The sequence below is a fragment of the Eretmochelys imbricata genome, chromosome 7, assembly GCF_965152235.1.
Source record: "Eretmochelys imbricata isolate rEreImb1 chromosome 7, rEreImb1.hap1, whole genome shotgun sequence".
Taxonomy (NCBI): domain Eukaryota; kingdom Metazoa; phylum Chordata; order Testudines; family Cheloniidae; genus Eretmochelys; species Eretmochelys imbricata.
In genome coordinates, this window is record NC_135578.1 from 24,760,895 (window position 1) to 24,787,038 (window position 26,144).

The 26,144-nt window shown below is 43.2% G+C and overlaps 1 protein-coding gene across 3 annotated transcripts in view; it reads right to left on the reverse strand.

Moving 5' to 3' along the window:
- Window positions 1-26,144, reverse strand: part of FLNB (filamin B) — a 112,869-nt gene that overhangs the window by 53,000 nt on the left and 33,725 nt on the right. For all 3 annotated transcript variants that reach the window (XM_077820994.1, XM_077820997.1, XM_077820995.1), the window contains exons 2-9: window positions 15,796-16,044; window positions 14,529-14,626; window positions 12,856-13,003; window positions 9,439-9,557; window positions 7,772-7,849; window positions 5,357-5,519; window positions 3,034-3,231; window positions 996-1,133 (exon numbers count right to left, since the gene is read on the reverse strand). In XM_077820994.1, coding sequence (XP_077677120.1) covers window positions 996-1,133; window positions 3,034-3,231; window positions 5,357-5,519; window positions 7,772-7,849; window positions 9,439-9,557; window positions 12,856-13,003; window positions 14,529-14,626; window positions 15,796-16,044 — 1,191 coding nt within the window. The remainder of the gene's footprint in view (window positions 1-995; window positions 1,134-3,033; window positions 3,232-5,356; window positions 5,520-7,771; window positions 7,850-9,438; window positions 9,558-12,855; window positions 13,004-14,528; window positions 14,627-15,795; window positions 16,045-26,144) is intronic.

Here is a 26,144-nt window from a genome sequence, read left to right on the forward strand (position 1 = left end):
CTTCAAACTAGGAACAGTTAAAGAACAAGAGCGGGCATCACTGGTCAGCCCTGCCAAATTAAGACAGGCGAAGACAAGCCAGCCACTCCCAAAGCACTTGTGTGGTTGAATAGGCTAGTTGCTTATCCAAGTCTTCACACAAACTGACATTAAAGGAAAGTAGAGTTTAGAAGTGGGTGATGGGAGAAGCAAGCTTGAGTTTCAAGCTGAAAAGTTACATAACTGAATGAAGGAGTTAAGCCATACCCAGACACTCAACTTAAGCTCTAGAATGCTCTACAGAGTTTACTTCCTTTGAGTAGCTTCACAGCATTTCTAATTTCATAGCTGTAGAGATGAGACATGAAAGCTTTCCCAATTTTGAATTTAACTGATTAAATTGAAAAAAAAGACTCCAACCTCTAGCATTCAGTGTTCAACTGGCACATTGTGTGTACACACTCAATTTTAAGTTAATCATGCAGAATCTTTAGTATCTAACCCCATGATTTCATAGACAATGGAAGTTCATGGTGGACACCAGGCATTGAACCCCTGGAGTCTTGCTGCTGGAGGCTCAATAACCAATGCTATGATTAGAGTATTCTTGTCTAACATTCTTCAGTAGCTACAATGATCCTGTGCATCATTTAAGACAACTACTGTAGCATCTGCTATAAAGCAGATGTGGATTAGAGTTGAAGTTTCCCAGCCCACTACAGTAGAAGCAGAGTGGAAGTCATTTCAGAGGACAGGCTATAAAAAAAGACACCAAGCCATGATATGGAACAACTGAAGAGTGGCTGGCTTCATCACTACACCCATGAATATATGTTCATTTTACATATGAAAAATGAAGAGCCATCTTAATTATTTTCCTCCCCCTATCAAAATACTGAAGCCCCATACTGTGAATATCACTCAAAGTTGCAATTCCTTGACTAGTCCACATTTGAGGCTTCTCTCCTTTTCCCACAATACAGTACTGCAGACAACTTCAAAGCATTAACACTTACTTGGTCCTTTTATGGACACATTGATATCCCCACTCCCTGCTGCTTTAGTGTCAACCTTGAAGTCTGCAGTTTCTCGGATCCGGACTCCTTTAGGTTGTAGGCCTCTACCACTTGCACGACAAGCACTTGGACTGCATGCTGCAAATGCATTTTAGACATCAGTATAGCCTTTGATTCTCAAGTAGATTTTCAAGCCAAGGCAGCTTACACCCATCTTTTACTTAGCATGTTGACTCAGGGGAGAATATTTTAGCTTTTGAAAATGAAAAATCTGAATCACACTAGTCTCAAGGGGATCAGTATGGAATCTAGCCATTCTACATATGGCCTTTAGGCTTTTAGACTGTAGTACTAAGTTATTTCCCAAGTGTTCTGAGTCATGTACATTTACATCAGCTGTTCTTACAGACAGACTAAAAAGCCTTTGACATTTACATAGTGAAGACCAATTGCTATGTAGAACTTTAATACCAAACATTAACTGGAGCATGTTACTATAAAAGCCAGCCCACCATTTGCAGTATAACTTTGCTTTTCTCAAGGTCATTTTTACATTTGAGCCAAACTGCATGTAGTATATAGCGTTTCACTTTATGAGTGTGCCATAGTAATCTACTGGGCTACTCCTTCAGGAGTAGGGCAGCGGTGGTAATATCTAAAGTTATAACTGGCTTCAGACAACTAGTACCTTGGAAGACTGGAAATGGAAACTCTTGCTTTGCTGCAGGTTCATAGAATAATGCAAGATATGCTCAGCATTGAGCTATGCTCAGCATTGACACATGCAGAGACTGAGCAATGCCACATTGTACAGTTAGTCAGATCAGAGCAATAGGCTACAGAAGCAGAGTAGGTGGCAGATTCTTAAACTTGAGAGTTTGCATAAGTGTAGCTGTCCACAGCAAAGTGTTTTCCCATCCCTGAGCAAAGTTTAAGTACCAACTATTTCTACAAAATAAGCTATTGGGTAATTCTGAATAACTGGCCTTACATAAATGTAATTCCAGCTATCAGGTAGCCTTCAGTCCAGTAACATTCTAGAGACATAGCTCACTCATTATTATAGGTTCCCAGTTTAATCCCAGCATGCATTTTTATATTATGCATGTGCATTGTTTATAGTAGAAGTGTAGTGTACAGCATCTGTGGAGAGTCTGACAAGCAGTTCATTCTGCTTGTCATACCAATAGCTTGGAGATAGTTGTTTCAATTGTCATCTAGTAACTCCAACTCATAATCCAGGCTGTATAAACAAGATCAAAGTTTTAAATCACATGCTACCTACTAGCTTTGGAGAGCTCACAGCAAAGCTAAGTTCAAGTAGGAAAAAGCCACATGCCCTTATGCAAGTCAGTTAAGCAGTTAATTTGTGGTTAAGTAGTTACACCAACTTGACTTATTGCAAGGCAAATCTTGTTGCCCTAATTGGCAAGTGCTTTGTATTCTGCTTGCACTTTTTGTTCTGCCAAGGAAGCAAGGGGGAAAGCTGTTGATAGTCAAACAACCTGCAGGCTAGAAGCTGAAAGACAGCAAACCATGAAGAAAGTGTCACCCTGTGCTTCTTACCGACATAGCTTGCTCAACTAGGAAGCCATTAGCAGTGAAGTCCAAAATTCCACAAGTGGAGGGTAGCTCAGGAGAGGTGAGCAGAGGTTGAGAGCGTAGAGGCAGGTGAGGATGGAACAGAAAGCCAAGCATCAGTTAAGGAGGAAAAACTGAGAAAGTAAATATAGTAGACTGAATCAGAGCTGAAGAAAGGTTAGACACTGAAATGGAATTTAAGACAGCCTCTTCCAAGAGAAAGGGCAAGCTCAAGTTATAGCCCATTGATAGGAGACTAGCACCTAGAGCCATATTACGAATATTGAATTAAGTGGATATGCAAGATCAAATATTAAAGCAAATGAATGGTTTAAAGGAAAAGATTGTCATACACAAGGTAAGGATGTGCATATCCTGTAATCAAATCCATCAATATGGATGAAAACAGTCCATATTTACAGAAATACTTTGGTGCAGGCATCATCCCAGTACATACCTTCTCCAACAGAAACAACGCAAGGACTTTTTGGAATAGTCTCTCCAGCAAATGTCACTCTGACAGTATGAGGACCAGCTTGAGTAGGTTTGTAGGTGCAACGGTAGACTTGGCTCCCTCTGTCTTCTGTCATAAGCTCCACTATATTCTTTCCTTGAGGATCCTCCACTTCCACATTAACATCACCCACACCAGCACCTACCCACATGAAAACAAGTTTAGTTCAGCCTTTTAACTCAGACATTGCAAGTTTGCACTTCGCTGGAAGCAAGACCCTTCCAAGTCTGACTCTGCTAAGATCCAAGATTAAGGTACTGTTTTGGGTTGGCAGCCTGTGTGAAGGGATCAGCCCTGCGGAAGCCAACTTTGGAATGTTTTGCTATGGCCCAGCCACACTACTGTAAGGGCATAAGTGACACATTAAGGTGGTCTGGAACACTGATAGCAGCCTCTACTCAAAGCATTAGACCCATTTGTCCTTACACCACTTATGTTCAGGAGACACCCGAGTAGCAGAATAATTAAATCCTACCTCAGTGTTTACTTTTACCTTCTTGCCTCCCCCCTGGTTTGCAGTCTTATGGCAAAAAGGGCCAGATCCTGTTTGCTAGTAAGTGAAGGCTGGCAGCTCCCTAAGGTGAGGGAGCAGCAGTGGCAGGGAATCGGTCACTGCCTCCGGAATGGTTTCACAACAAGGATTATTCACCACTCTTGGCACTACATAGGCAACCCTTTAGACAAACTAGACTGTTTGGCTTTTCCTCCCCACAAAACCCTTTCACAATTCAGTCTGTGCATGCAGCTGCAGAAGCCATAGGCTATGGAGCTTGGGGTGAGTTGGGGATGCACCCAACTCCACTGCTTTTTAGCCACACCACGTTTGAGTTGGCCACAACCCCATGTGCTAGGTTGCAATGCTATCATCTTGTGACAGAGGGACAACTGGGTCAAGTCTGAGTGAGGGTCATTGTGACCTGACCTGCAGGGTTCCTACAACATTCCAAGTTTGGCCCACCTTCACGCAGGGGAGGGTGGGCCAAACGTAAGTGAGGTGTTCCAACCTGATACACAAGTTGAAATGCCACTCAATTTTCCAGGGAGTTAGTAGAGGACAAACCTGTGCTCCACACACACACACACACACACTAAATAGGACTCCACAGCCCCCAGCAGAAGATAATCAAATTCTCTCCAACTTTCAAATAGAGCAAGTTGCCAATATAAAGTAAGGAGTTCCTGGACATTAACCAGGACTGTGTGATTCCAAAATGGTGAACTGGAACAACTCAGGGGAAAAACTAGTTCTAAAGAATAGAATAAAGTTAAAATTTAAGATTAGAGCTTCTACACCAGTGGTTCTCAAACTTTTGTACTGGTGATCTCTTTCACACAGCAAGCCTCTGAGGGTGACCCCTTTTATAAATTAACTATCCATTTAACACCATTATAAATGCTGTAGGCAAAGCAGGGTTTGGGGTGGAGGCTGGCAGCTCATGACCCCCTTTCTTCCCCCCATAACAACTTCAGGACCCTGACGGGTCCTGACCCCCAGTTTGAGAACCCCTATTCTAAGCCAACATCCTACTCTAGACAAGGGTGTCGAAGTTCGTTCTTTTCTTCACCACCACTGAAGACACCTGTTATTCAACTATCTTGTATTGCTGAATAAGCAATCAAGGTGCTTTTTCAACATCCATGACTTTTAGTACAGACATGTCTTTACATGAAGCAGATTACTATATCTCCCAATTAGAAACAATGTTTTGCTAGAGTAGTGTGGCAAGTCCCCTAAATCAGACAGCTGCAGCCAAGATTTTAGGAGCCTCAGGCAGAAAGCAGTTTAATACACTAAACACTGGGTTAAAGTGTTTAAATACTTTAAGTAATTGCCCTATTTTCTTTTAGAGTGAAGTTCTGCATCAGCATTTGCAATATGTTAAACACACATTCTTGTGGAATATAGTATTATGGCCACAAAATGCTGTGAAGTAAATGGTCTATGAAGAAATGGTAACTTACAAGCTCACTAGTCATTTTAGTAGACTGACTGGTTCATCACTTAAGACAGAACTCAAATAGTAACTGGATGGATTCTTTTGCTGAAGTTAGATACAGAATATGTTAAGCATTTGGAGTGTTTATATTTACAGTTAATCTTCAGTTTCTCTAGGAGGCAGATATATCATGCCCCATTTTAGCAAGTAGTGGAGGGAAGACTGTCAGTACTGACCAAAACCAAGTCAAGCTGCAAGAGCTACTGTAGAGTATATAATTGTGTAACTGCTTTACTAGGGATCTATAACACTCATTTAAGCATGCTTACCTGCTGTGTAAATTTCAAAGTAGGTAGGTTTATTGGCAATGTTTCCGATTGCCTCCAAGCCTGGTCCTTTTGCTGTTACTTTGCTGGCATCACCCTGGGCTTTGTCAACATTTACATCAAATGGACTCTTAGAAATATGCTGTCCAGCAAATAAAACTGTAACCTAAAAAAAAATCAAATCAGACATTAGCACTGTGGAAGTAAGATTAGAATTAAGAGGCCACCTTGGAATTATGTTCAGGCCTGGCAGAACTTACTATTTGAAATCACAAGATTAAGTGCTTGAACTCTTAAGGTTCATGGCTAAGTTAAGAGGTCCTGTGGAGAAACTAATATTAACTCCCTCACTTTGAGGCAACTGGAGGTACCATAGCTGCTTACCACACTTAGAAAGACCTGGGAAATACAGGCCCTCAATTAGATTTAAGTCTTAATGTCTCCAGAAGATAACTGTACTCCACTGCTGGAGGCCCAACGGCTACTTGCAACAATCGTTATACTAGTGCACAGGGACAGAGGATGGGCCCCATTGTACTTTGCACTGTACAGACCATTGTAGGCAGACAAGACTGAGGGTGTGGGGAGGGAAGGGTATAAGAGTGAACAAGCTCATTTTCAAGATTTGGAGGGAAGGGGGTTTGATCAGCTAAATTGAAAGCCTGTCCATTGTGAAGTTGTGCTCCATCATGCTTTTGGCATTTAGACTCATTAGGCCAGGATGTGGCACCCTTTGGAGAATACATTTATTTGGGCAGTGAGCCTGCACCACCATTTTACTAGTTTCTGCTTATTTTTTGCACTACAGAAATGCATCTTTGTCTTCCCTGGATCAGAATTAATGGACTCAAACTAGTGATCAGTTTGTCCACCAAGGACAATAGCTAGTTATGAGGATTAAGTACACATCTTGGACTATGAAGCTGAATACAGCTCTAAATACAAAATCCAAGGGCCACTTCACCTAGTGTGCCTGGAAAATACACAGATCAAGCAAGCAGATATGGCACACTAAGTTACAAAGTCCCTGACTGCTTTGGCCATGGATACTCCATTACAATGAAGCAACGTGACTCAAGGCAACTAAGGTAGAGATGTTTGCTTCTCACTGTCCTTCCTATATGCTTCACTTCCAGTATATCCAGAGAAAAATGACACTTTGAGGACTGAACTCATTGTCGTTGGCTCTGGAACAGGCCCTAGTTGGTTGCCAGTCACAGTGGTGGCAAAGAGAACAAGATTGGAACAAAGTTTAGAGCTATTGGCGATAGATTCTAGGTCTAGTTCTTCCAGCAGAACTTGCAGGCATAGGATGAGGACCTGCTGGAGATTGAAAGGAAAGCTAGCCAAGGGGGCAGACTGCAGAGCTGGAGCAACTGATGAGAAATGCAGAGACTCTGCAAGGGTCAGCTTTCATACCTTGCCTGGTGGAACCACTAAGCTAGCAATCTAGAATATAGGGGGCTAAAGTGTACCCAGCTGTACAGCTAGCGGAGAGTTTTGAAAGGAAGTTCTCAAGGTATGGGGCAGGTGTGAAGACTAACAGAATGATCCAGGGGTTTGGCTTAGTCATAATTTCCCCACTAGATCTAACTGGGACAGTGCAAAGGACTGGCCTGACCACTCTAGTGCATTTACTTTGGGCCCTCCCCACCGCCAAGTTGTCTGCATAAAGATTCCAGGAGCCCAGGACCAGCATTTTAGAACCACCCTAGAAGGCTGCTAGTTTTTCCTAATGCTTGAGCTTGGGAAGTAGAGGGTACTGGAGAATGATGTATTGTAGCGAAGCCCTTTCAACCCTGTGGCTTAGAGTGGAATAAAACTTGAGATAAACTGCAGCACTGAGGCAGCAGGAGGAGCTGAATGGAGCCCATCCCTCCAATTCATTCTTGCCAGCCTCTTCTTGAGTGTGGTAGGTGGTCCACTGTAGTTACCCTCCTGGTGGGCCCCCGAATCAGGCTGAGTCACAGGCCTTCCTCCTGGTACTAAAAGCTCATGGAGACCAAAAGGCTCTGCTCATGCTCTGAAGGAGTCTGACACCAGTGTGAAGAAAACAGCAGAGGATGAGCCCAGTGGCACAGTGAATATTCCCCCAAACCCTTTTGGAGAGGACAGACATCCTTTTGATCAGCATGTCATGTTATCTTTGCACATCACATCAAATAGAAGTACTGACCACAAGACCATATTCTCTCTCAACCTAGAAAAAGGGATGAACACACCCATCTCTTAGGGGAAGAGAAAGAATAGTCCATTGGCCCCAAACTGTGGAGACTTGAACAGAAAATGGAAACAGGTTATTTACACCAGGGTTTCTGGGTAGTTATATCACCAGTAAACATGCAAGGTTAACACGCCCATGAATAGTGCAATACTAACTTAAGCACGTTGAGCATCCTGAACACCAAAAACACTCACCTTGTGAGGTCCAGTAACTTTTGGCACATACTGCACAGAGTAGGTTTTGTTCTTGTCATTGTCAGGTGTCACTTTTGCCTAGAAAGGAAGGCAAAGCATTTGTCCCAGAAACATTGAGTCTACACTTGACTATCTGCTAAATTAGGACTTTTCACAAGTGACATTAAATCTTTAGTTGGTAGACTTTGATGCTGAAACTAGTCAAAAAAGGAGAATGATCATCTCTTTAGGACCCACAGCAATGCTTTAGATATAGTTGCCATGGCAGCAAGTATACTTGCTAGCTATCTGTTCCCCATTATTTGTGCAAAAGCCACTGACATTTCTAGGAACACATGAACCCACTTAGTATAAACTGGGTGACCTATTCTGTTCCTTTACTAACACACACAACTAAACTGGAGGCTGACCAACACGGTTAATCAGTATCAACTACAGTGTATAATTGGACTTGTCTGGAATGTCTTAATTCAAATTCTCACTTGATTAAAGTAACCAAAAACTTTATCACATTAGTGGAATTCCTCTAACCAAACAGCATTGGTTATACTCCCAAGATTGTTCTAATGTACCAAGTAATTAGCAGCAGATATTCTACAACTTTAGTCATTGCTCTTGCAGAATGAGCAGGGCTATCATGATTTAATTCTATCTGGTAACAATGTACTGTCATTTGATTTTTCCCTTCGATTGGTCAAGTACAGTTCACTGCAAGAATTTACTTCTAGTGATTCAACATTTGAACTGTGTTGGTTGTAATTGGTCAAGTTAATTGATAAATCACACTTTTCCAAGTGGTGAACAATCAGGAGGAGGGCTTGAAGACAGTAGGGCTTTGAGTCTGGTAAGACTATTTTAAAATGTTTTCTTCACTACTAGAACATTGCTTAGGGAAAACCAGCTATGGAAAGATTTCAGAGTTGCTTCTGCAGTCACACTGTGTGTGGTAATTGTCCAACCTGATCCTAGCTAAGGAACCCCTTTTTCTAGCCGGCTTGTTTATGATTTGTGTAAGAGCCTAGAAAAGATTCTCAGGAACACTATCTCCCTGGCAAGGTCAAGGCCTTGAATACCACTTCAGATTCAAGTCCAGAGTGTGATAGTTTTCAATTTTCATGCTAAAAAGCAAAACTGCCTAATAGGACAACTTGACAAATAAAACCTGCTCCTGTCCCACCTGATCAGTTGTAATAGAAAACTTTCAATTACTTAAGAACCATGTACACTAATTCTTAGCAAACTGTCAGTTATTTTTGGAATTTTAAAATATTCATATATTCTATTTATGATCAGAGAAACTACTTAAGTATTGTGCATTAAATACAGTTTACTACACTGAGGTATGTTTCAGAGTAACAGCCGTGTTAGTCTGTATTCGCAAAAAGAAAAGGAGTACTTGTGGCACCTTAGAGACTAACCAATTTATTTGAGCATGAGCTTTCGTGAGCTGTAGCTCACTTCATCGGATGCATACCGTGGAAACTGCCCACGGTATGCATCCGATGAAGTGAGCTGTAGCTCACGAAAGCTCATGCTCAAATAAATTGGTTAGTCTCTAAGGTGCCACAAGTACTCCTTTTCTTTTTACACTGAGATACAGTAGTTAGTAATCATTTAAGCTATTTTTCCCTACCAATTTTCATGCAAAATATGTTTAGCATACAGACCTCTTCTCTGTTGCCCTCTGGATCTTCTATGAAGACCATTACATCTCCCTGCCCAGCACTGATAGTATCTACTGTAAAGATGGCAGGTTGCTTCACCATGTTTCCATGAGGCTCAACTCCTGTTAAGGGGATAGGACACAAAATGGCACATTTAGGTGGTTGTTTCAAAACTAAGAGGTTCTTTATGACCATCACACAAGCCACCTAATACAAGTTCTGATATGGCCCCAGTTGTGAGACATTAAGTTCTAACAGTTTCTCAGGCCTGCTTGCTTACCAAAAGACCAGTGGTGTTAGATAACTGGCATCACAACTCAGGGTAGCTACACCTGTCTTTCCCCTTATTGCTCCAGCAAGGGCACCCACTGAGGCTTCCAGCTCTTCAGCTGTTGCCTCTGGGATGAAGACCTGCATCTTTCTCCCTTCTAACCGGGGTATTCCCAGACTGCACAGTTCCCAGCCTTTATGCCAGCACAGACAGGGTGCCCAAAGGACCTGCTTGGGGTCTCTTCAGAGACTGCTAATAGTGACTGTCAGGTAATTACCACAGGTCGAGGCAAGCCTACCTTATTCTTAAAGGCACAAAGCATTAGCGAAACCCAATGAAAAGCTACATCTCACACATGCCCATAAGCTTATCAGGAAGCCCAATCTTAACACGGATTCTAGCAGATTAAAAGTCATTGAATGCCTCCACCCATGGGGGATTCCTTATGGTTAGCCAATTACCACAAATTCAGCTCAGAACAAGCACTCCATCTTATGGGACCTCAGTAGACCAAATCCCTCTGATCCTGCTATAGGGATTTGGGCCCTCCATGTACCAATGGTCTTGTCCATTTGCTGGATCAGGAAGAAGGCCCTGAGTCAGTTAAAAAAACCTCAGGTTTTTACCCAGAAGTCTTCTCTTGGTCTTTGGAAAAATCCAATTTGAACTAGTCGATGAGTTTCTCCCCTAGGGGTGGCTTCAAAGGTTGACAACAGAAGTCCATTAGCATCCCCCTCCCTATTAGAAAAGGCACATTCAATCCCTATTGGGTACATTGTACTATAAACGCAGTTGTGGCAGTGTGAGTTACTAATGTTGAGCTTTATTGAATAAGTTATCTTAATTCCATAAGTTTTGTTCAGGATATTAGTGTCACAACCTGCACTTCCTACAATACAGGCACCTTTAAGCGTTTTAATGGTTAACACAAGGTCACAGCAGGCTGATCCCAGAATGAAGTCAGGAATTCTGAATGCCACTTGGCTTTAAGTCTCAGGATAGGCTGCCAGATTCTCCGAGATGGAGTTAGGACTGTTCAGAAGAGCCACCAAAAGTTAGAAGCAGTGTCCCATGACGCAGCTTCCATAGGGTAGCAAGGATTGTTTCATTCTAGTTACAAGAACGATGTTGGTGTTACTAGTTCATAGAATTGGGAATGTTGAAAGTATTACAGAGAAGCCACAATGTTAAAGCGGTAGAGAAGTTCTGAACAGCAATTCGATAAGATATTTGTAAAAAGATAAGCCAGTCAGTATTGGTTATTGTGGCCAAAAGTTTAGTTTGTAGTTTTCATAGGCATTCTGCTTTCACTACATGTAACTGACACTGTTGTGGTTTATCTGCTGGTGAACATCCACATCCCTCCCTAATTTCTCCCATGCAAGTCATTCAAAACATCTTGCCAAAAACTAAGCTTACACAGCTAATATAGCTTAAGTGAAGGTCTGTGCCCTGCAAGACTGGACTTTTAGCTTAACTAAGTTCCCGCCCCCCCCCCCCCCCAAAGTGAAAAGGCTCTGTACTTATCTTAGCACAAGATTTGTCACAGCATGCAGTTACTGCAACTTAGTTACTTGATTTTTTACACTTAGCCTTGAGCTATTACACCTGTCATGCTGTTGACTGAATGGGTGGAGGAGTTTCCCAAAGTTGCTTGTTCTATGCTAGTCCAAGCATATACATCATATGTCAGAAATTGCTTCTCATGAGCCAGTGCCTCTAGTTTTATTAAATCTTGGTTTCTCCACAGCCATTTGTACAGTTAGAAAATGCAGTGTCTGATTGCTTATCCAAAAAGTGGCTGTGAACAGCAGAATTTCTGAACCAATTTATCTCTAGAGAAATGCAACAGTAACATGATTATTCCTAGTCACACATTAGGTGTTAAATGCATCAAAGTCATCAACAGTGAAATGCATGTTTTGCACATAAGCTGTTAACGTTCAGGTACTGTACCAGCATGGAGGCAGCACCTCAGAAGGTTGTTTCCCCTTCCCTTGGGCAAGGAAAGCAAGACAATGAGATAAAGCTACTTTCTTGAAGGTGGAGCTGAAGTCAGAACTTACCACTTCTCAATCCTGTTAGCCCTCCAGATCATGCTGCCCCTAAAGGGCCTTATTTTGCCTATGATAAAGGTTACTGCAAACACTCTTCAGGGAGTCATTAGTGCAGTTCTATACACAAACTGTAACCGCATCCTCTCAATTGAGAACAGTTGTCCTTGCAGTAAAGAAAGGTTGCGTTAGCTTGGAATACAATAAGATACCATCTTGTTTTACTTACACGCACACACCATGAATGGATATGGTAACAAGAGATTTTCCTAGTATTCAACTTTAGGTTGCTGGTAAACCTCCTGTTGGACTTTTTTCAAAGTCACAACTCCCAGAAAGTTTAAGATTTGGACCAAGATGGTTACCAGCTAGTTACCCTCATCCAATAAAAGGGTCTCCTCTGCCAGAAAGCCCACATGGCTTCTCACCACTAAGCACTGTCCATGTTTGCACTAAAACAAGATAGTGTATGGGCTGCAATGAAAACCTTGCATTGTTGATTCCTGATTAATAGTTTGGCTATTCTGGGCAGCAACTGTGAGCCTCATGTTATTGTAGATGAATAACTTGGAATCTCAGTAAGTTTCACTATGACTATTCTAGTGTCATATGTATTGACCCACCCACCCCCTGCAGAGGCAGCTAGTCTTCTAGGGCAGGAATATCTGCATATATGCAATCAATCTTTTACTTACTTCTTAGCTGCACTTTGGTTTCTGGGCTTTTTTAAAAGAGTGCATGCTATATGGTAATATGCAAATGGGGTGGTGCACACTGCCTGAGTATTGTTTGAGACACTGATCCTGTACATTTTGTTAAAAGGTTTCCTGGTCTGCCATCCCACTTTTCCCGGTGGTGGGTTGTTACACATGTGCAAGGCAGCAGGCTTCCTAAACATGCTCAGAAGGGGTGGTTTTTTGTGGGGAGTTGCATTTTAGAAATAGGAGTGTTTTTTGGACTGTCTCCACATATTTCTGAGCCAAAGCACCACAAGAGAAGTACACAAATCCAGCTTGGACTCCAGGCCTACTGTGGACAACACAATCAAGCAGCAACTTGTTTTTCTGAAACGTCAACCTAAGTGTTCTTCCTTACCTCTGCCATAGGCCCTTGCCTTCTTTGGATTCAGTTTGGGTTTTAGAGGAGCTCCTGGTTTAAGCTTGGCTTTGGGAAACTGCGACAGGTAAGTCATTACCGAGTGTTCATCCACACTAGGGTGAATAATTTCTTCGGGAGTAATCACCTGGAACATACACAGGTTAGTGTTTGATACATGTATTTAGTCTACCATCAACCAACATTAGACTTCAAGAGCAGTACAATTCAGGTACATGGGAATTCTACACATTCCATTAGCTCCCCTTACATAGTTTCCTAGGGTTAACTGGAAGGATTTACAATATGCAATTCAGTTTGAAAGTATTTAATGCCGTATCATGGGTTGAGTTAGTAGTAAAGAAGTCTGCATTAGGAAGTTTGTAAAGCTAGTCTACTTATGCAGTTTTAGGGAAACAAAGATGGAGACCACCACTGCCTGTTTGCTTCAATAACTAATGCACTTCTGTTGAATTCTTTACTTTTGAAGCAGAGACCATTCAAGTTACCCTTCTGGGAAAGCAACTTGGGATATTCCTTCAGTGAAGGATGCTAGATGAACAGCAGCAAAAGTGAAATGGAAATGCACACTGACAGCTGTGATGCTGTCATGTCCATCTCAGTTTGTTCTAATGCCATGAGCATAGTTACTGCTCAGAGAGCTTTACAGATTTAACATATTGCTTGTTATACTATGAGCATGAAAATCTGGTTTGAAGATCCATGGGCTCCTGTTCAAGTGAGATCAATGAAAAAGAAAGCTACTTTCTTACAAAAGTACTTAAGACGTCAGGTGGCAAACTAAATGACCAGGTTAACCCCAAGGACCCCGTTCAAGCAAGTACACTTAGTAATGAAGAATGAAGAGAGTTCTCTGCCCCACCCCCACTCAAAAGAGAACGATGTGTTCCAATACCCAGCCATATCTTTATAACAAAGGTTAGTTTTATTTTGAAAGGAGAAGATTGTATAGAAGAGTTCTGGGTGTGCACTGCTGTTGAAATAAATCTACTTAAAGACTTGATGAAACTGCTTTTGATTAAGTCAGAGCAATTTTAAGGGCCTGAGTCACTTCAACTGTTCTCTCATCCAACAGAAAGAAGCTGCAAGTGGGCAAATAACCAGAAATAGAAGTAAGTCTCAAGGTTAGAACAGGAAAGTCATCCTGGCCTTGAAGCATTTCCCCTTGAACACCATTAGTTGGTGTACACTATCTTCCTCTCTTGCATAAGAGCTGTGCTCTCCTCCATAGAGCTAGCATGTAAGCCCTGGTCTACACTGCAAACTCATGCCCATTTAACACACCCCTAAACCTGCTGCAGTTATATCAACCAAACCTCCATTGTACACTGCATGATGTTGACAGGAGGGCTTCTGGAAAGTGGAGTACATATGCCAATGAGAGAAGCAATCTGGTCAGCATAGGTAGCTTCTGCACTAAGAGCTACAGCTGCTTTAAGTGTAGACAGGCCCTTAGAGTCAGAACAGGGATTCAAGTTACTGAAGACAGACTGCAAATTTCTAGCTCCACACTCTAAAGATGTCTGAAGGGCTACTATTGAAGAGAAGCTCACATAAATTTAACAGGACTTGGCTGTCAGAATTAAGTTAGTGATAACAGCACTGACTCAGCGTCCTCTGCTCCAGGCATTTTTGCTTTCAGTCTGCCTTACCTGAGGCACACCCAGCCAGTCATCAGCTTGCTGCATGGCTTCACGAGCATTGTCAACTGGTTTCTTAGGGTCCCAGGTCTCCCAGTCAGGGCAGAGACCTAAGAATAAGCAAGTTATGCATTCAGAACTTTCACATTGACTGTTTATTTGCTAGAGGTGTTTTTTTAAAAAATTTGAGACCGTCACATGCAACAGTGCTTATTCTGGGTAATGACTTTCCAAATCTGTGCATAGGACTGCTTTTAGAGTCCAAAAAGCAACTGGCTCTCAGGGAAGGATATCTAAATAGGAAGTTCTAATCTGAAAGCAACACACTATGGCAGAAGGCTACCTTCCCCACAGTTCTAGAACTGCACTTATTGGTTGCAGGCACCATACTTCCAAGGAAGGTGGCATGAAGTAGGATGTGTGTCACTTATGACTGCCAAGGGTGTGCACGCTGCAGGATACAGTGCAGTCTTCAGTGACACCAAGAACTTCCAAGCTAGCCTATGAACCAAGATGCCAGTCAGGAAAGACTCCCACTCAGCCATTTGATTGGGAGGTTTTAGATTTAGCCTGAGGAATGAGGTCTCTTTTGGACTTAAAGCACAATAAGATTTAAATGACAGTCCCTGTGGAATCTTGTGCAGAGCTGACAGTCTATACTGTGAAGATTGTACAGCATTAGGAGAAACTGTCAGAATTGCACTAGATTAGCTCAAGTAATTATGTTTACAACACCATCATTTCATGGCAAGAAAAGGTACTTGTGCTGCTCTCCCCTTCATGTTATTCTTGCTCTAGTAGAGACACACAAATAAAGGTGAAGATTTAGAGTTTTGGAGGTATACAGCTTCCTGTAACTCCTGCATTCTGTGCCCAGTGTAAGTGTTTTAAAAGCCTTCATGCAGAACCTCCTGCTATGATCTTAATGAAAGATGCTCATGTTCAGCCCAAACAAGTTTGTTTCAGTTTAGGAGCCAATGTTTGCTCCTTCATACCTTGTGTTGATCCAGTAGGTTAGGACAGACAACTGTAGTGGGGGCTGTAGTAAACCAAACTAGATTTTCATCTTTATGCTGATATTTCCAGCGAGGGCTGGACCTTTAGCCAAGTCATTTAAAGCTTGCTTCCACAACTGTTTTGTTTTATAAAAAACCTGTAGTCTCATCTAGAGGGGCATTAGATGTCTAATCTTATTGCTAAATTTAGACCATTAGCTCAATGCTGCCACAAGGAACAAAGAGAGGGAGGAAAGACACTGATCTACAAAGAGAATGCTTACCTGGAGCACAGCTATCAACCAGGGCACCCAGTGCTTTGCCATCCTGCCAGTTTTGATTGAAGTTTGTGATTGGCAAGTAAGGAATTTTGTTCTGAATCCAACCCAGCAGTCTCTGCTTAGGGGTCTGTTTCTTGGCATCGTCATCTCCTTCATCCTCCCATACTGGCATTGAGATGGAATAATGGAGGATAAGGGTCCATACTAGGCCAAGGATCAGTTTTAAGTTCCCATCAACAATTGCTTTGCTATCTGCAAGACAAGAGAAATCTGGTTAAGCCTTAAATTGGTAAATGAAAGCTCACCACACACACATTTAAATTAAGCACAGGAATTACCAGACTGATTCCAGTGGTCTAGTGTACCCATCTGATCCTCTGCCCAGTACCTACTGGTTCAGAGAAGCAAGCAGCACTCCTGAAGGCAGTTTTGGAATAGTCTGCTCAGAGGGGTGGTGAACATTCAAGCCCCATAAGTAAAAGTGTTTATGACCTGGAGCACATTATCTAGAAAACAGATGTTGTTTCATGATCCCTGAGAGTGGATAACCTTTTGACTCAGGCTAAGCTCTTGGCCTCAATTCTCTTTGGGCAGCAAGTCTCACACAATATTTATTGCTTCAGAGTATTCCTTTTCCTTAATTTAAGGTGTGCTATCCCTAAGTTGTTTAAGGAGCTGCTGATTTGGGGCCCTGCCATTTTAGAATGCCACTTGTTCTGCAGGGAATTTTATGTTGCAGGACAAGTCTGTTGACTAGAGTTCCAATAGGAGAGACACTCCCTGTTTCTAAGACAGCATTTGACAGCCTTAGGGTGGGTCTGTACTGCAGTAAGACACCCTTGGTGGGGCTGTGTTGCCCAACTTTGGCTCATGAGGGTTCAGGCCATGAGGCTATAAAATATCAACATAGATGCCTGGGCTCATGCTAGAGCCCAAGCTCTGCAACTCAGTTTAAAGACTTATTTAGGTTCAGTTTAGAGGAGAACTGGTGTGGAAGCCATGTTTAGAGACATTTGTCTTTTGAGACAATGCACACCCAAAACCAGGTTTCATAAGGCAAGTATAGGAGAAGCAAATGTAGGACATTCCAGTGCACACCAAAGCAACAGTTTGATATGCAGTATGAAACCATGCCTGCCCACTCCCCACCCCCTCCCAAGCTCAGACACTGCATGCCTGATGGCTGGATATGCCACTTGACCAAGTAGAATAGTGAAACTGAAGAGTGTGGGAAGTGGATTACTAATTACATGTAGGACCAATTTTAAATCCAGGAAACAAGCAAAGCAGAGTCTCAGTGGATCCTCTGTACTCTGCATGGCCCAGCCATGAAATACTTCTACAGGAGCCTATGGCAGAGCTGGCATCTGATGCCAAATGGCCAACAGCTCCTTAGAGCAAACAGGTCAGTCTGGCAAAGTTACCAGGTTGCTGAACACAAGGCTTGGAGCTCTGTCTTTATCAGAAGTAGGGAAGGGGCAGCTACTCCCTGCAAGGACCAATTCTATACAGGTTAGGGACTCCCACAGCTGTAGTGGGCAAGTATTCCCAACATGGGGTTGATCCCCACAGCATGAAGTTCTGTCTCACCAGTAACAGTTTAAGTGACTGCAAGATAATACAGGAAGACTGTCAAAACCAGAAATAGGAGGCAGGTTTTCCAAACCCCAGTCTAGTGGTCTTGAACCTAAGTCACACTTTGTCACCAACATCAACTGATTTAAGAAATTGAACCCAGTTCTGCAGATGTTAAATGCTCAAAGCTAGCCTTAACTAAAACTGGTAGAGAAAATGGAGTGCTGGGTAACAGAGGCCACTTCTTGATAAGATGTTTTAAAGTTCTTTAAAACAGTTCATCCTCCCCTTTCCTCTAGGTCTTAGGCCAGCATGTTAAAATCCTGACATGTGATACTGTGAATGACTTTTTGCCAAATGAGTTGGCCTCATGTGGTGGCCCAGAGAGTAAGACTACAGCTGGTCTAATAATGGATTTTTGTTTATTGGGAATCCTGGGAAGGGGAGACTATTTCTGGTTGAACCAAACTTTTTGGCAAATCAGTACCCTCACTCTTTCCCTGGCCCAATGGCTATCTGTTATGATCCAGAACAAGCAATGGTGGTTAGCAGACCACCAGTTCAATTCCCTGCCCCAATAACTGTTAAATATTGATCTTAAGTGGAACAGCTTTGACAGGAGAGATAAACACCATACCAGAATGTTCCATAGGCCAGTGGCAAGGGTACTCCCCTGCAATGTACAAGAGGTGAATTCAAATCTCTTCTCCACAACCTGCTGAAGGGGAACTGAACCTGGGTCCCCACAGCTTAGGTTAGTTACCTATCCGCTGGGTTAAAGGAGGGCAAAGGAAGATTGAGGCCACTGCTGTTTTGTTAATTAGTCCAATGGTTCTCAGCCTTTCCAGGCTACTCTATGGCTTTCAAGAGTCTGAATTTGTCTTGCATACCCCAAGTTGCACCTCACTTAAGGCTGATTTCTATAAGCAAGTTTAAAATAGAAAGTGTCAAAGCACACTGAGAAATTGCTTACTTTCTCATTTTTACCCTAACAAATTGATTGGAATATAAATATTTCTATTTCAGTGTATAGTACAAATTGCACTATAAACAAGTAAATTGTATGATTTTATAGTTTGTATTGACTTTGCTAGTGCTTCTTATATAGCCTGTTGTAAAACCAGGCTATGTATCTAGCTAACTTGATACACCTACCTCCTGAAGACCTCTGTGTATCTGCCTGGGGTACATGTACTCTAGTCCTTGGTTTTTGCCAAAAACCCAAATATCAAAATGAAGGGTTTTGACATTTTGATCAAAGCTATTTTGTGAATGAATAGTTCAGGGTCAACAAAAACTGCCAAAAGTTTTGCCCAGCTCTCAACCATTACTCCATTCAGTCACAGAAGTTGAAATACCTGTATCAGATTACAAACTTAATTTGTGACCATCAGCAGTGCATTAAGATGACCCTCTTCAGGCACATTCCTGTTAGGCCAAACTACCACTGAGAAATAAGGCTATTACTGACATCTTAGATTTCAATGCGTTGACAACCCTTGCAATATGCTTTGGTTTTGAAGAGTCACCAGAAGATGACTTGGTACCTGCCTTTTAACTGTCCGCAACTGCTATGCGGATGGTTTTGCCAACAAGTATTCTAATTTCTTTTTGCTGAAGCTCAGACATGCATGAGGGATCCCTATAATACAACAGGGTATATTTGACAACTATCCTTTTAACATACCCAGATGCTTCAAGTCTACTAAGACTTATACTGCAGACATTTCTGGTTCTCATTTATCTTGGTCTCAAGTAAAAGCCTAGAAGAGAGAAGGTAAGGGTCTTGGAGACTCTTGAGCTATCTTGGAAAGCCTGCTTGACAGTCATTTTGCTACTACTGGCAGCTTTGTACACAATGGTCTTAGAGCAACTCTTAGCCAACAGTTTGATGGCTCAAAGAAACATAACCCATGTGGTTCTGCCCTCTAAAGTGAGTGCTGGCTTGGAGACCAGGACATTGAGGACTGAAAGTCCTCAAAGTCCCACCTTATGATGCCCAGTTACTGCTACGCACATGTAAACAGGGGGAATAGTCCTGCTATTGTAGGGAACTTTCCTGGCTTCTGCACTACCCTGGTGAAGTAGGCTAGCGAAAGGATCCGAGTCCTCGCTCCCACTTCCTTTACCCAGTGGCCTCCCTGCCCTTGAGGGCTCCCCTTCCACTCTGTCTGGCAGAGTCCTCGTAACCCCAGCAAGGCTGGGCCCAGGATTCCTGGGGGGCTTGACCCCCAACCCTGCTGTGGTCACCTAGGACAGGGGCTAGGGTGTCCCCACTCTGGGGTACTCTCTGCACTGGGCACTTCTGACCATTACATACAAGTTATTTAATCAACAATTAATTCTAAGAAGAATAAGGGAAAATGGGAAAGGTTAAAGGAAACATCACAAACAGTCTCTGGAATGTCTGGGCAGTTCTGTAAGTCCCAGGCCTCCTTCTTTGCTGCAGGTCAGGTCCTGGCTTTGCTGCAGGTTGGACACTTGCTCTGGTGGTGGCCACATGCTCTCAGGCTCTAAGTGGTAGAACCTTCTTCCCAGTGTTGCCCCTGCCCTGTTGGGGTTATGATCCAAGCCTGGCCTGCAGAGCCCCTTGGCTGAGACGTCTCCCTGTGCTGGGCCTGCTGCCCAGGGTCCCCCTCGGTCTTCCCAGCTGCTCACTGCACCCAGCTCCAGCTCCACCACTGTCTCTGCACTGTTGCTGCTCTGCCTCCAGCTCCCTGGGCTGCTTCTTTGGCCCCTCTGGCTCTGGTTGCTGCAGCTCTGCTCCCAGGACAGGTCTGCTCTGCAGGCTGCTTCTGTGACTGCTCCCAGCACAGACCTGCTTTGTGGACTGTCTTTCTGGCCCCTCTGGCTCTGGTTGCTGCAGCTCTACTCCCAGGATAGGTCTGCTCTCTCTGGGCTGCTTTTCTGGCCCCTCTGCATCTGGCACAGCTCTGCTCCCCAGCTCAGCTCAGGCCCCTGCTTTCTCCTTAGCCTGGCCCCACTGTCTGATCCAGGCAAATCCAGCTCACACAGAGGACAGGACCTCCCTGGCCTCCTGACCCCTTAATTAGCCTGCCTGCCCTGTCATTCAGGCTGACCTGGAGCATTGGCCTCTCCCTATTGTTCCTGGGGACCATCAGTCTCAGGGTCTTGGTTTCCAATAGATCCTCCCCTTTTAGTACTGGGAGCTAGCCAACCAAAACACCCACTGAATGTTAGTAAGGGGGCAACAGTCCCCTTACACGCATTGCTACACTGCAGTAGTAACCTGACACCAGTGTCAAGAGCTTTCATTTTGGCTCCTTTTAGCCTATTACCAAAATAAAGTTAAACACAACAGCCAAGTTTAAGATTATAGCTCACTGTATGCAATTACAATATAAGAATGTTAGCTGCAAGTTAATGTAAATACACATTTTGACAACAGTATGTTCTGTACAGAACTGAATAATATCCCGATTTGTCTATCACTCATTCTAGGAGGCTAGTTTGGTCAGACTGTTCTTGGAAGCCTGGTTCAGAAATACCTAGTTGAGTTGAGACTGTTTAAATACATGTAGAAGATATGTCTGCTTTGGCGTGAAGTACTGTTAATAAAACCAGACTGCAGGCTGTTGGCACTTCTGTGGGAGTTTCAAGAGAAAGCTCACACAATGCAAGTTGTTTTGTATTCTAGCACCAATTAAACAGCTAGTCCTTTATACTGATCATGTATTCAACGAGGTTCTTTACCCTAGTTTCACTTAAGTAGGGAATATTCATGAGAGGGAGAACTTGTAGCCTATCAGAGCACCCCTGCCCTGAAGTAGGATTTGTATGATCACAAGAGTCTTACTTATGGCTTCAAGGAAACACTGACTAGGAAGCTTATATCGAAGCCTGGAAGCTAGAATGTACTGAGTTTAGGAAATGGCAGATTATCTTCACAATATAACTATCTGCTTCCTATTTTGTAAGCTATTCTATCATGCTTCCTCATTTTGTATTTTGCACTGCTGCTTTATGAGCGAGCGAGCATTCATGTATCAGACCAAGATCCTACCATTTCATGGTGTGAATTATGTTATAGCTGGGTTCCCAGTTATTACATCACTCAGGACTCTGCTACACTTATTTTATAGTGCTCTAACTTGCTGGCTCAGGGGTGTGAAAAGTCACCACCCTGAGCACAGCAAGTCAGCATGCTTTAAAGTATAGTGTACACAGGCTGAGTGCTGGGAATGTGGCTCCTAGCACTCTGAGCTAATCCCCTTGTGGAGGTGGATTATGAGGAGCACTGGGAGAGCTCTCCCCCAGCACTTGTGTGTGACCACACTCGCACTTCAAAGCGCTGCTGCGGGAGTGCTCCTGCAACAGCGCTTTGAAGTTTCCAGTGTAGCCATGCCCTAAGCCAGAAGTTTCTCAGTGCTTTGGTTTCAGAATTCGTACTGGCCATTGGCATTTTAGTGTTACCCTTGATTCAGTGAACAGGCAAAGCAATGACTTATGTTCTAGTTAGGACTAGTTTAATTTTTTTTTTAAAATAGCAATGATATAAGTTTGAGTCAGAAATACCCATCCAGCATTACCAGGCAGGTGAACCAGTCAGATCAATTCACACTAACCAAGTTGCTGTATGTGAAATACTGCTCAGCTATGACAAGGTGTGGCTTCCCCAAGTTGAAGCACATCACTAAAAATATCTATTTTGCAGTTACGGCACAACTGCAAATCTACAGAGAGTTTAAGACTGATAATTGACTGCAGCGAGCAGCAACAGAGTTTAGTGGCCTGAATCATCTTCCTGTAGTGCTTGATCCCCACCATTTCCTTGGGTGGGGCTCAGCAACAGTCCCTGACAAAAACAAAAGGCAATTTAAAAGAACACAATTTCTGAAGTCTTATTTTGGAGCAAACTGACTGATATATAGACAGACAACTGAGGAGAATTCAATAGACACTGATCTGGAAGAAAGTCTGATATGAACAGGACCAATCTCCCTCTTTGCAATTTGGACTAGATTAAAGAGATATCCTCTATCAACTCAATTTGCTCACTTGACCACTACTAGGCAGTGGTAACTTATTTGGTCATAGCCAAAAGCTGTCTATTAGAGAGTCCCCTAACCCAAGCAAAGCCACAGGACATTCAGATACTATGACCAGCATTAAAACTGCATCAAGTTATCAGGTGGGGGTATATTTGGTACAAATACTAGGAACTGTCAATTCGACAGTCGCATCTACTTTTAAAGTACGGTTAAGGCTAAAATTTGTGTCATGAATATTTTTAGGAAAAGTCAGACTGGTCACTAGCAAGAAAAAACCTCAGAAGCCCATGACCTGTTTGACTTTTACTGAAAATTTGGGACAAAATAGGGAGCTCAGCTACAGGGTCCCCATACTGCCCCCAGCAACTATGCAGCTTGGGGGCGACAGGGGGCCTGAAGTCGTGGATTCCGTGACTCCTGCAACCTCCATGGAAGGATTGTAGCCTTAGCTGTTGCACCAAGGTAACTTTGGAGATTACAATTTCCAATTTTACTTGTGCATTTGAAAGTTGGCCCCATTTGTGGGTCTTTTACAGGAAGTGGTGAGAAATAAAATAGGAAAACAAGGCTGTTAAAGCTTGACAGGGCATCAGTGAGAGGTTTTGTTCCATAAACAGCCTTGTGCTAGTTTCTATCCCTTTAAGAACATTCACCAATCTCTGCAATCTCCATTTTGGTTTCAACATGGTTGATTGGTCTTTAAATATACAGACTTATCCAGCTTACATTAAGCCATATTGCTACACTGATTAGCTCAGTCTTGTTGGTGAATGAGGAAAAAAGTTTAATAGAACTGATCAAAAGTTCCAGAAAACATGCAAATTAGTTTTTAAACTCTCCATCCAGCTCTAGTGAAAGTGTCCGGCACAAGTTTTAAAACTTACTATACTACTGTTTTTAACATTACAGTTTAGCAGTCTATTTTGCTGCCTTGACCAGTTCTCCAGTTTCAACTGCTTGTAATACAAATTCCAGCAAGATGAGCTAGTATCTTCTTGTAATCACTGCATAATGACCAGATGCTGATTATGTATCACTCCATGATAATTAATCCAAATAGCAAAACTTGAGTGTCCAGGCCCCCTAAGGCTATTCCCAGGCCAAAGTGTCCCAAAAACCCAAGTCACACTTCAAAAACTGAGATGACAAAATGCTTGTTAGCTATATAACCTCTTGCTTGGGAGGAAATGCTGAAGTGTGTTACCACAGCTAGAGCCAAGCAAGCACCAGAGCTTGACACAATTAGAGTTCCCATCTAGGAAGAATAGGCATGTTCCTTTTGCCTTACCTACTATCCAGGACATGTGGTCTGATATTTGGGGATATGCAGAATTGTGTTGATGAAGCCTTCCAAGCTAAGTCTTTCTAGATCTTAGAGTCAGTTTAGATTTGTATACAGCTGTCGCTCGAGATTGGGGTGGGCAAACTACAGCCTGCATCTGGCCTGCCAGCCATTGAGCTCCCACTGGGGAGCAGGGTTTAGGGCTTGCCCCAGCCTGGTACTACAGCCAGGGAGCAGGATTGGCAGGGCGGTGCTCCACACAGCTACCAGAAGTAACTGCATGGTCCCCCTTTGGTTCCTACATGTAGGGGCAGCTGGGGGGGGTCTGCTCTGTACACTGCACCTGCCCCAAGTGCTGCCCCCACAGCTCCCATTGTCTAGGAACTGCAGCCAATGGGAGCTGCTGGGGTGGTGCCTGTAGACAGGGCAGCATGCAGAACCACCTGGCTGTGCCTCTGCATATGAGCCAGAGAAGGGACATGCTGCTTCTGGGAGCTGCTTGAGGTAAACTCTGCCCAGAGCCTGCATCCCATTGCCTCTCCCCACACTCTAACCCTCTGCCCCAGCCCTTATCCCCCCCCTTCTCCTCCAAAGCCCCTCTTTCCCTCTGAACCCCTCAGTCTGGGCTTGGAGCACCTTCCTACACCCCAAACTCATCCCCATCCCTACCCCAGAGCCTGCACCCCAACCAGAGCCCTCACCCCCTCCTGCACCCCAACCCCAGTTTTGGGTGCATTCATGGCCTGCCATACAATTTATATTCCCAGATGTGGCCCTCAAGTGAAAGTTCGCCCACCCCTGCTTTAGATGTTATTTCAAGTTGGGCATGCAATTGTACTGTAATGCTTTAACTTGCATTTCTATTAGCAATCAACATGATGCTTTGAGTTCAACCTGTTGACAGCTTATTCTGGGATATGCCAACACAAGTGGCTCACTTTTAGTTCTGCACAAAAGTTCAAGAAGCACCACAGAAGACAAGTTTTGGAAAGGATTAAACTGCTTGTTTGTAATTATGAATATGCTTAATGAGGCTTTATGTTTCCTTTATGTTTCAATGCTGGAGATCCAGACTGTCTTATCCATTGTTAGCGACAGACACATTGAAAGTACAAGACATGGAAGCCTAGTTAAAAGTACTTTTCAAGCTTTCAGCATCCTTATTCAAATAACTGTCAGTGGGAAATGAGTAAGTTACCATGGGCAGTATGGGCCCTGAAGTAAAAGCAGGAGGAATTGTCAGCTTTACTTTTGGCTCTTGCAATAGGAACAACATAGATACAGCAAGATCCTGAAGGGAATGTTGCAGGGAAGCCACAGGAAAGGATAAACAAGATTGCTTTGAACAAAAGCAACATACAGAAGCCAGAAGGGAATGAGTGGTGTTCATTCTACAAACCCGACCACAGACAGAGAGAAGCCCCTAGAGCAGCAGCACTCTAGCAGTAAGCCGGATGTCTGTCCACCCTAGCTTGGAAGATGTTTGTATCCTATTAGCTGTTTCCCCACCCCTGTATATTCATTTCTTGCATGACAACTTGCAAGCTCCAGTCCCAGGTCAACAGCTAACACATTTGTCCTTATGTTTGCAAGCTGAGAGAAGTTGTCAGGAGATAAGTGACTGAAGGTTGTTTTGGCCCTGTTAGCCCAGGCAGCTTGAATGTGACTTTCCATATAATTGAAACTCAGGAGTTGTATATTGTTCACTTTTAAAGTCAGCATGTGCCCTCATACATTTAAATCACTGCACAAGTTAGCAGCTCTAAGTGTCACTGGTGTGCCTAGAGATACTCATTTATCAAATCACAGCTCAGAAATCTACTTTTCACAGTTCAGGACAACCGCATGTTTATCTGCTCTCCAATAGTCCAGCAAGGGCACTATGTCTAGGCTCCTAGCTCCAAAGCAGCCATTTCTGCTGGAGAGAAGCCAGCATCTCTCCCCTGCTCCTGATCAAGGTATTATTTCCAGGCTGCAGAGTTCCCTGCCTATCTTGAGTTCCCCACAAGTTTTGTTCCCTAGCCAGCCTACTTCGTTTATAGTCCTCTGGAGAGAAAGCATTGTAATTGCCCACAGTTTTAGTCACCACAGTGCACTCTCAGCAAGCCCATTAAACTCAAACTACAGCTAAGATGCCCACAAAAAGAACCTCCATCAATGCTAATCAGTTTACCAGGGATCACTTCAAACTGAAACAAGGGCTCTGGCAGATCAGTCCTTTCCCAAATGGTTTTTTCCTGTGGTCACAACAGCTGTTAGCTCAAAACAAGCACATGCATCAACAAGTTGCTACTTTATACTGTTTTGGCCTCTGATCTTGTCTACATGTAACAGGTGATCAGACAGATTTATAGCTACAAAGACATATTTGCATATACCTCCCTCTAGAGTTTGAGAAACCCACAACTTAGTTTGTCCCAGAAGTTCCTTCTTGTCTAGCATATTGGTTCAAATAGTCCTTTTAAATCCATGACACTTCACTA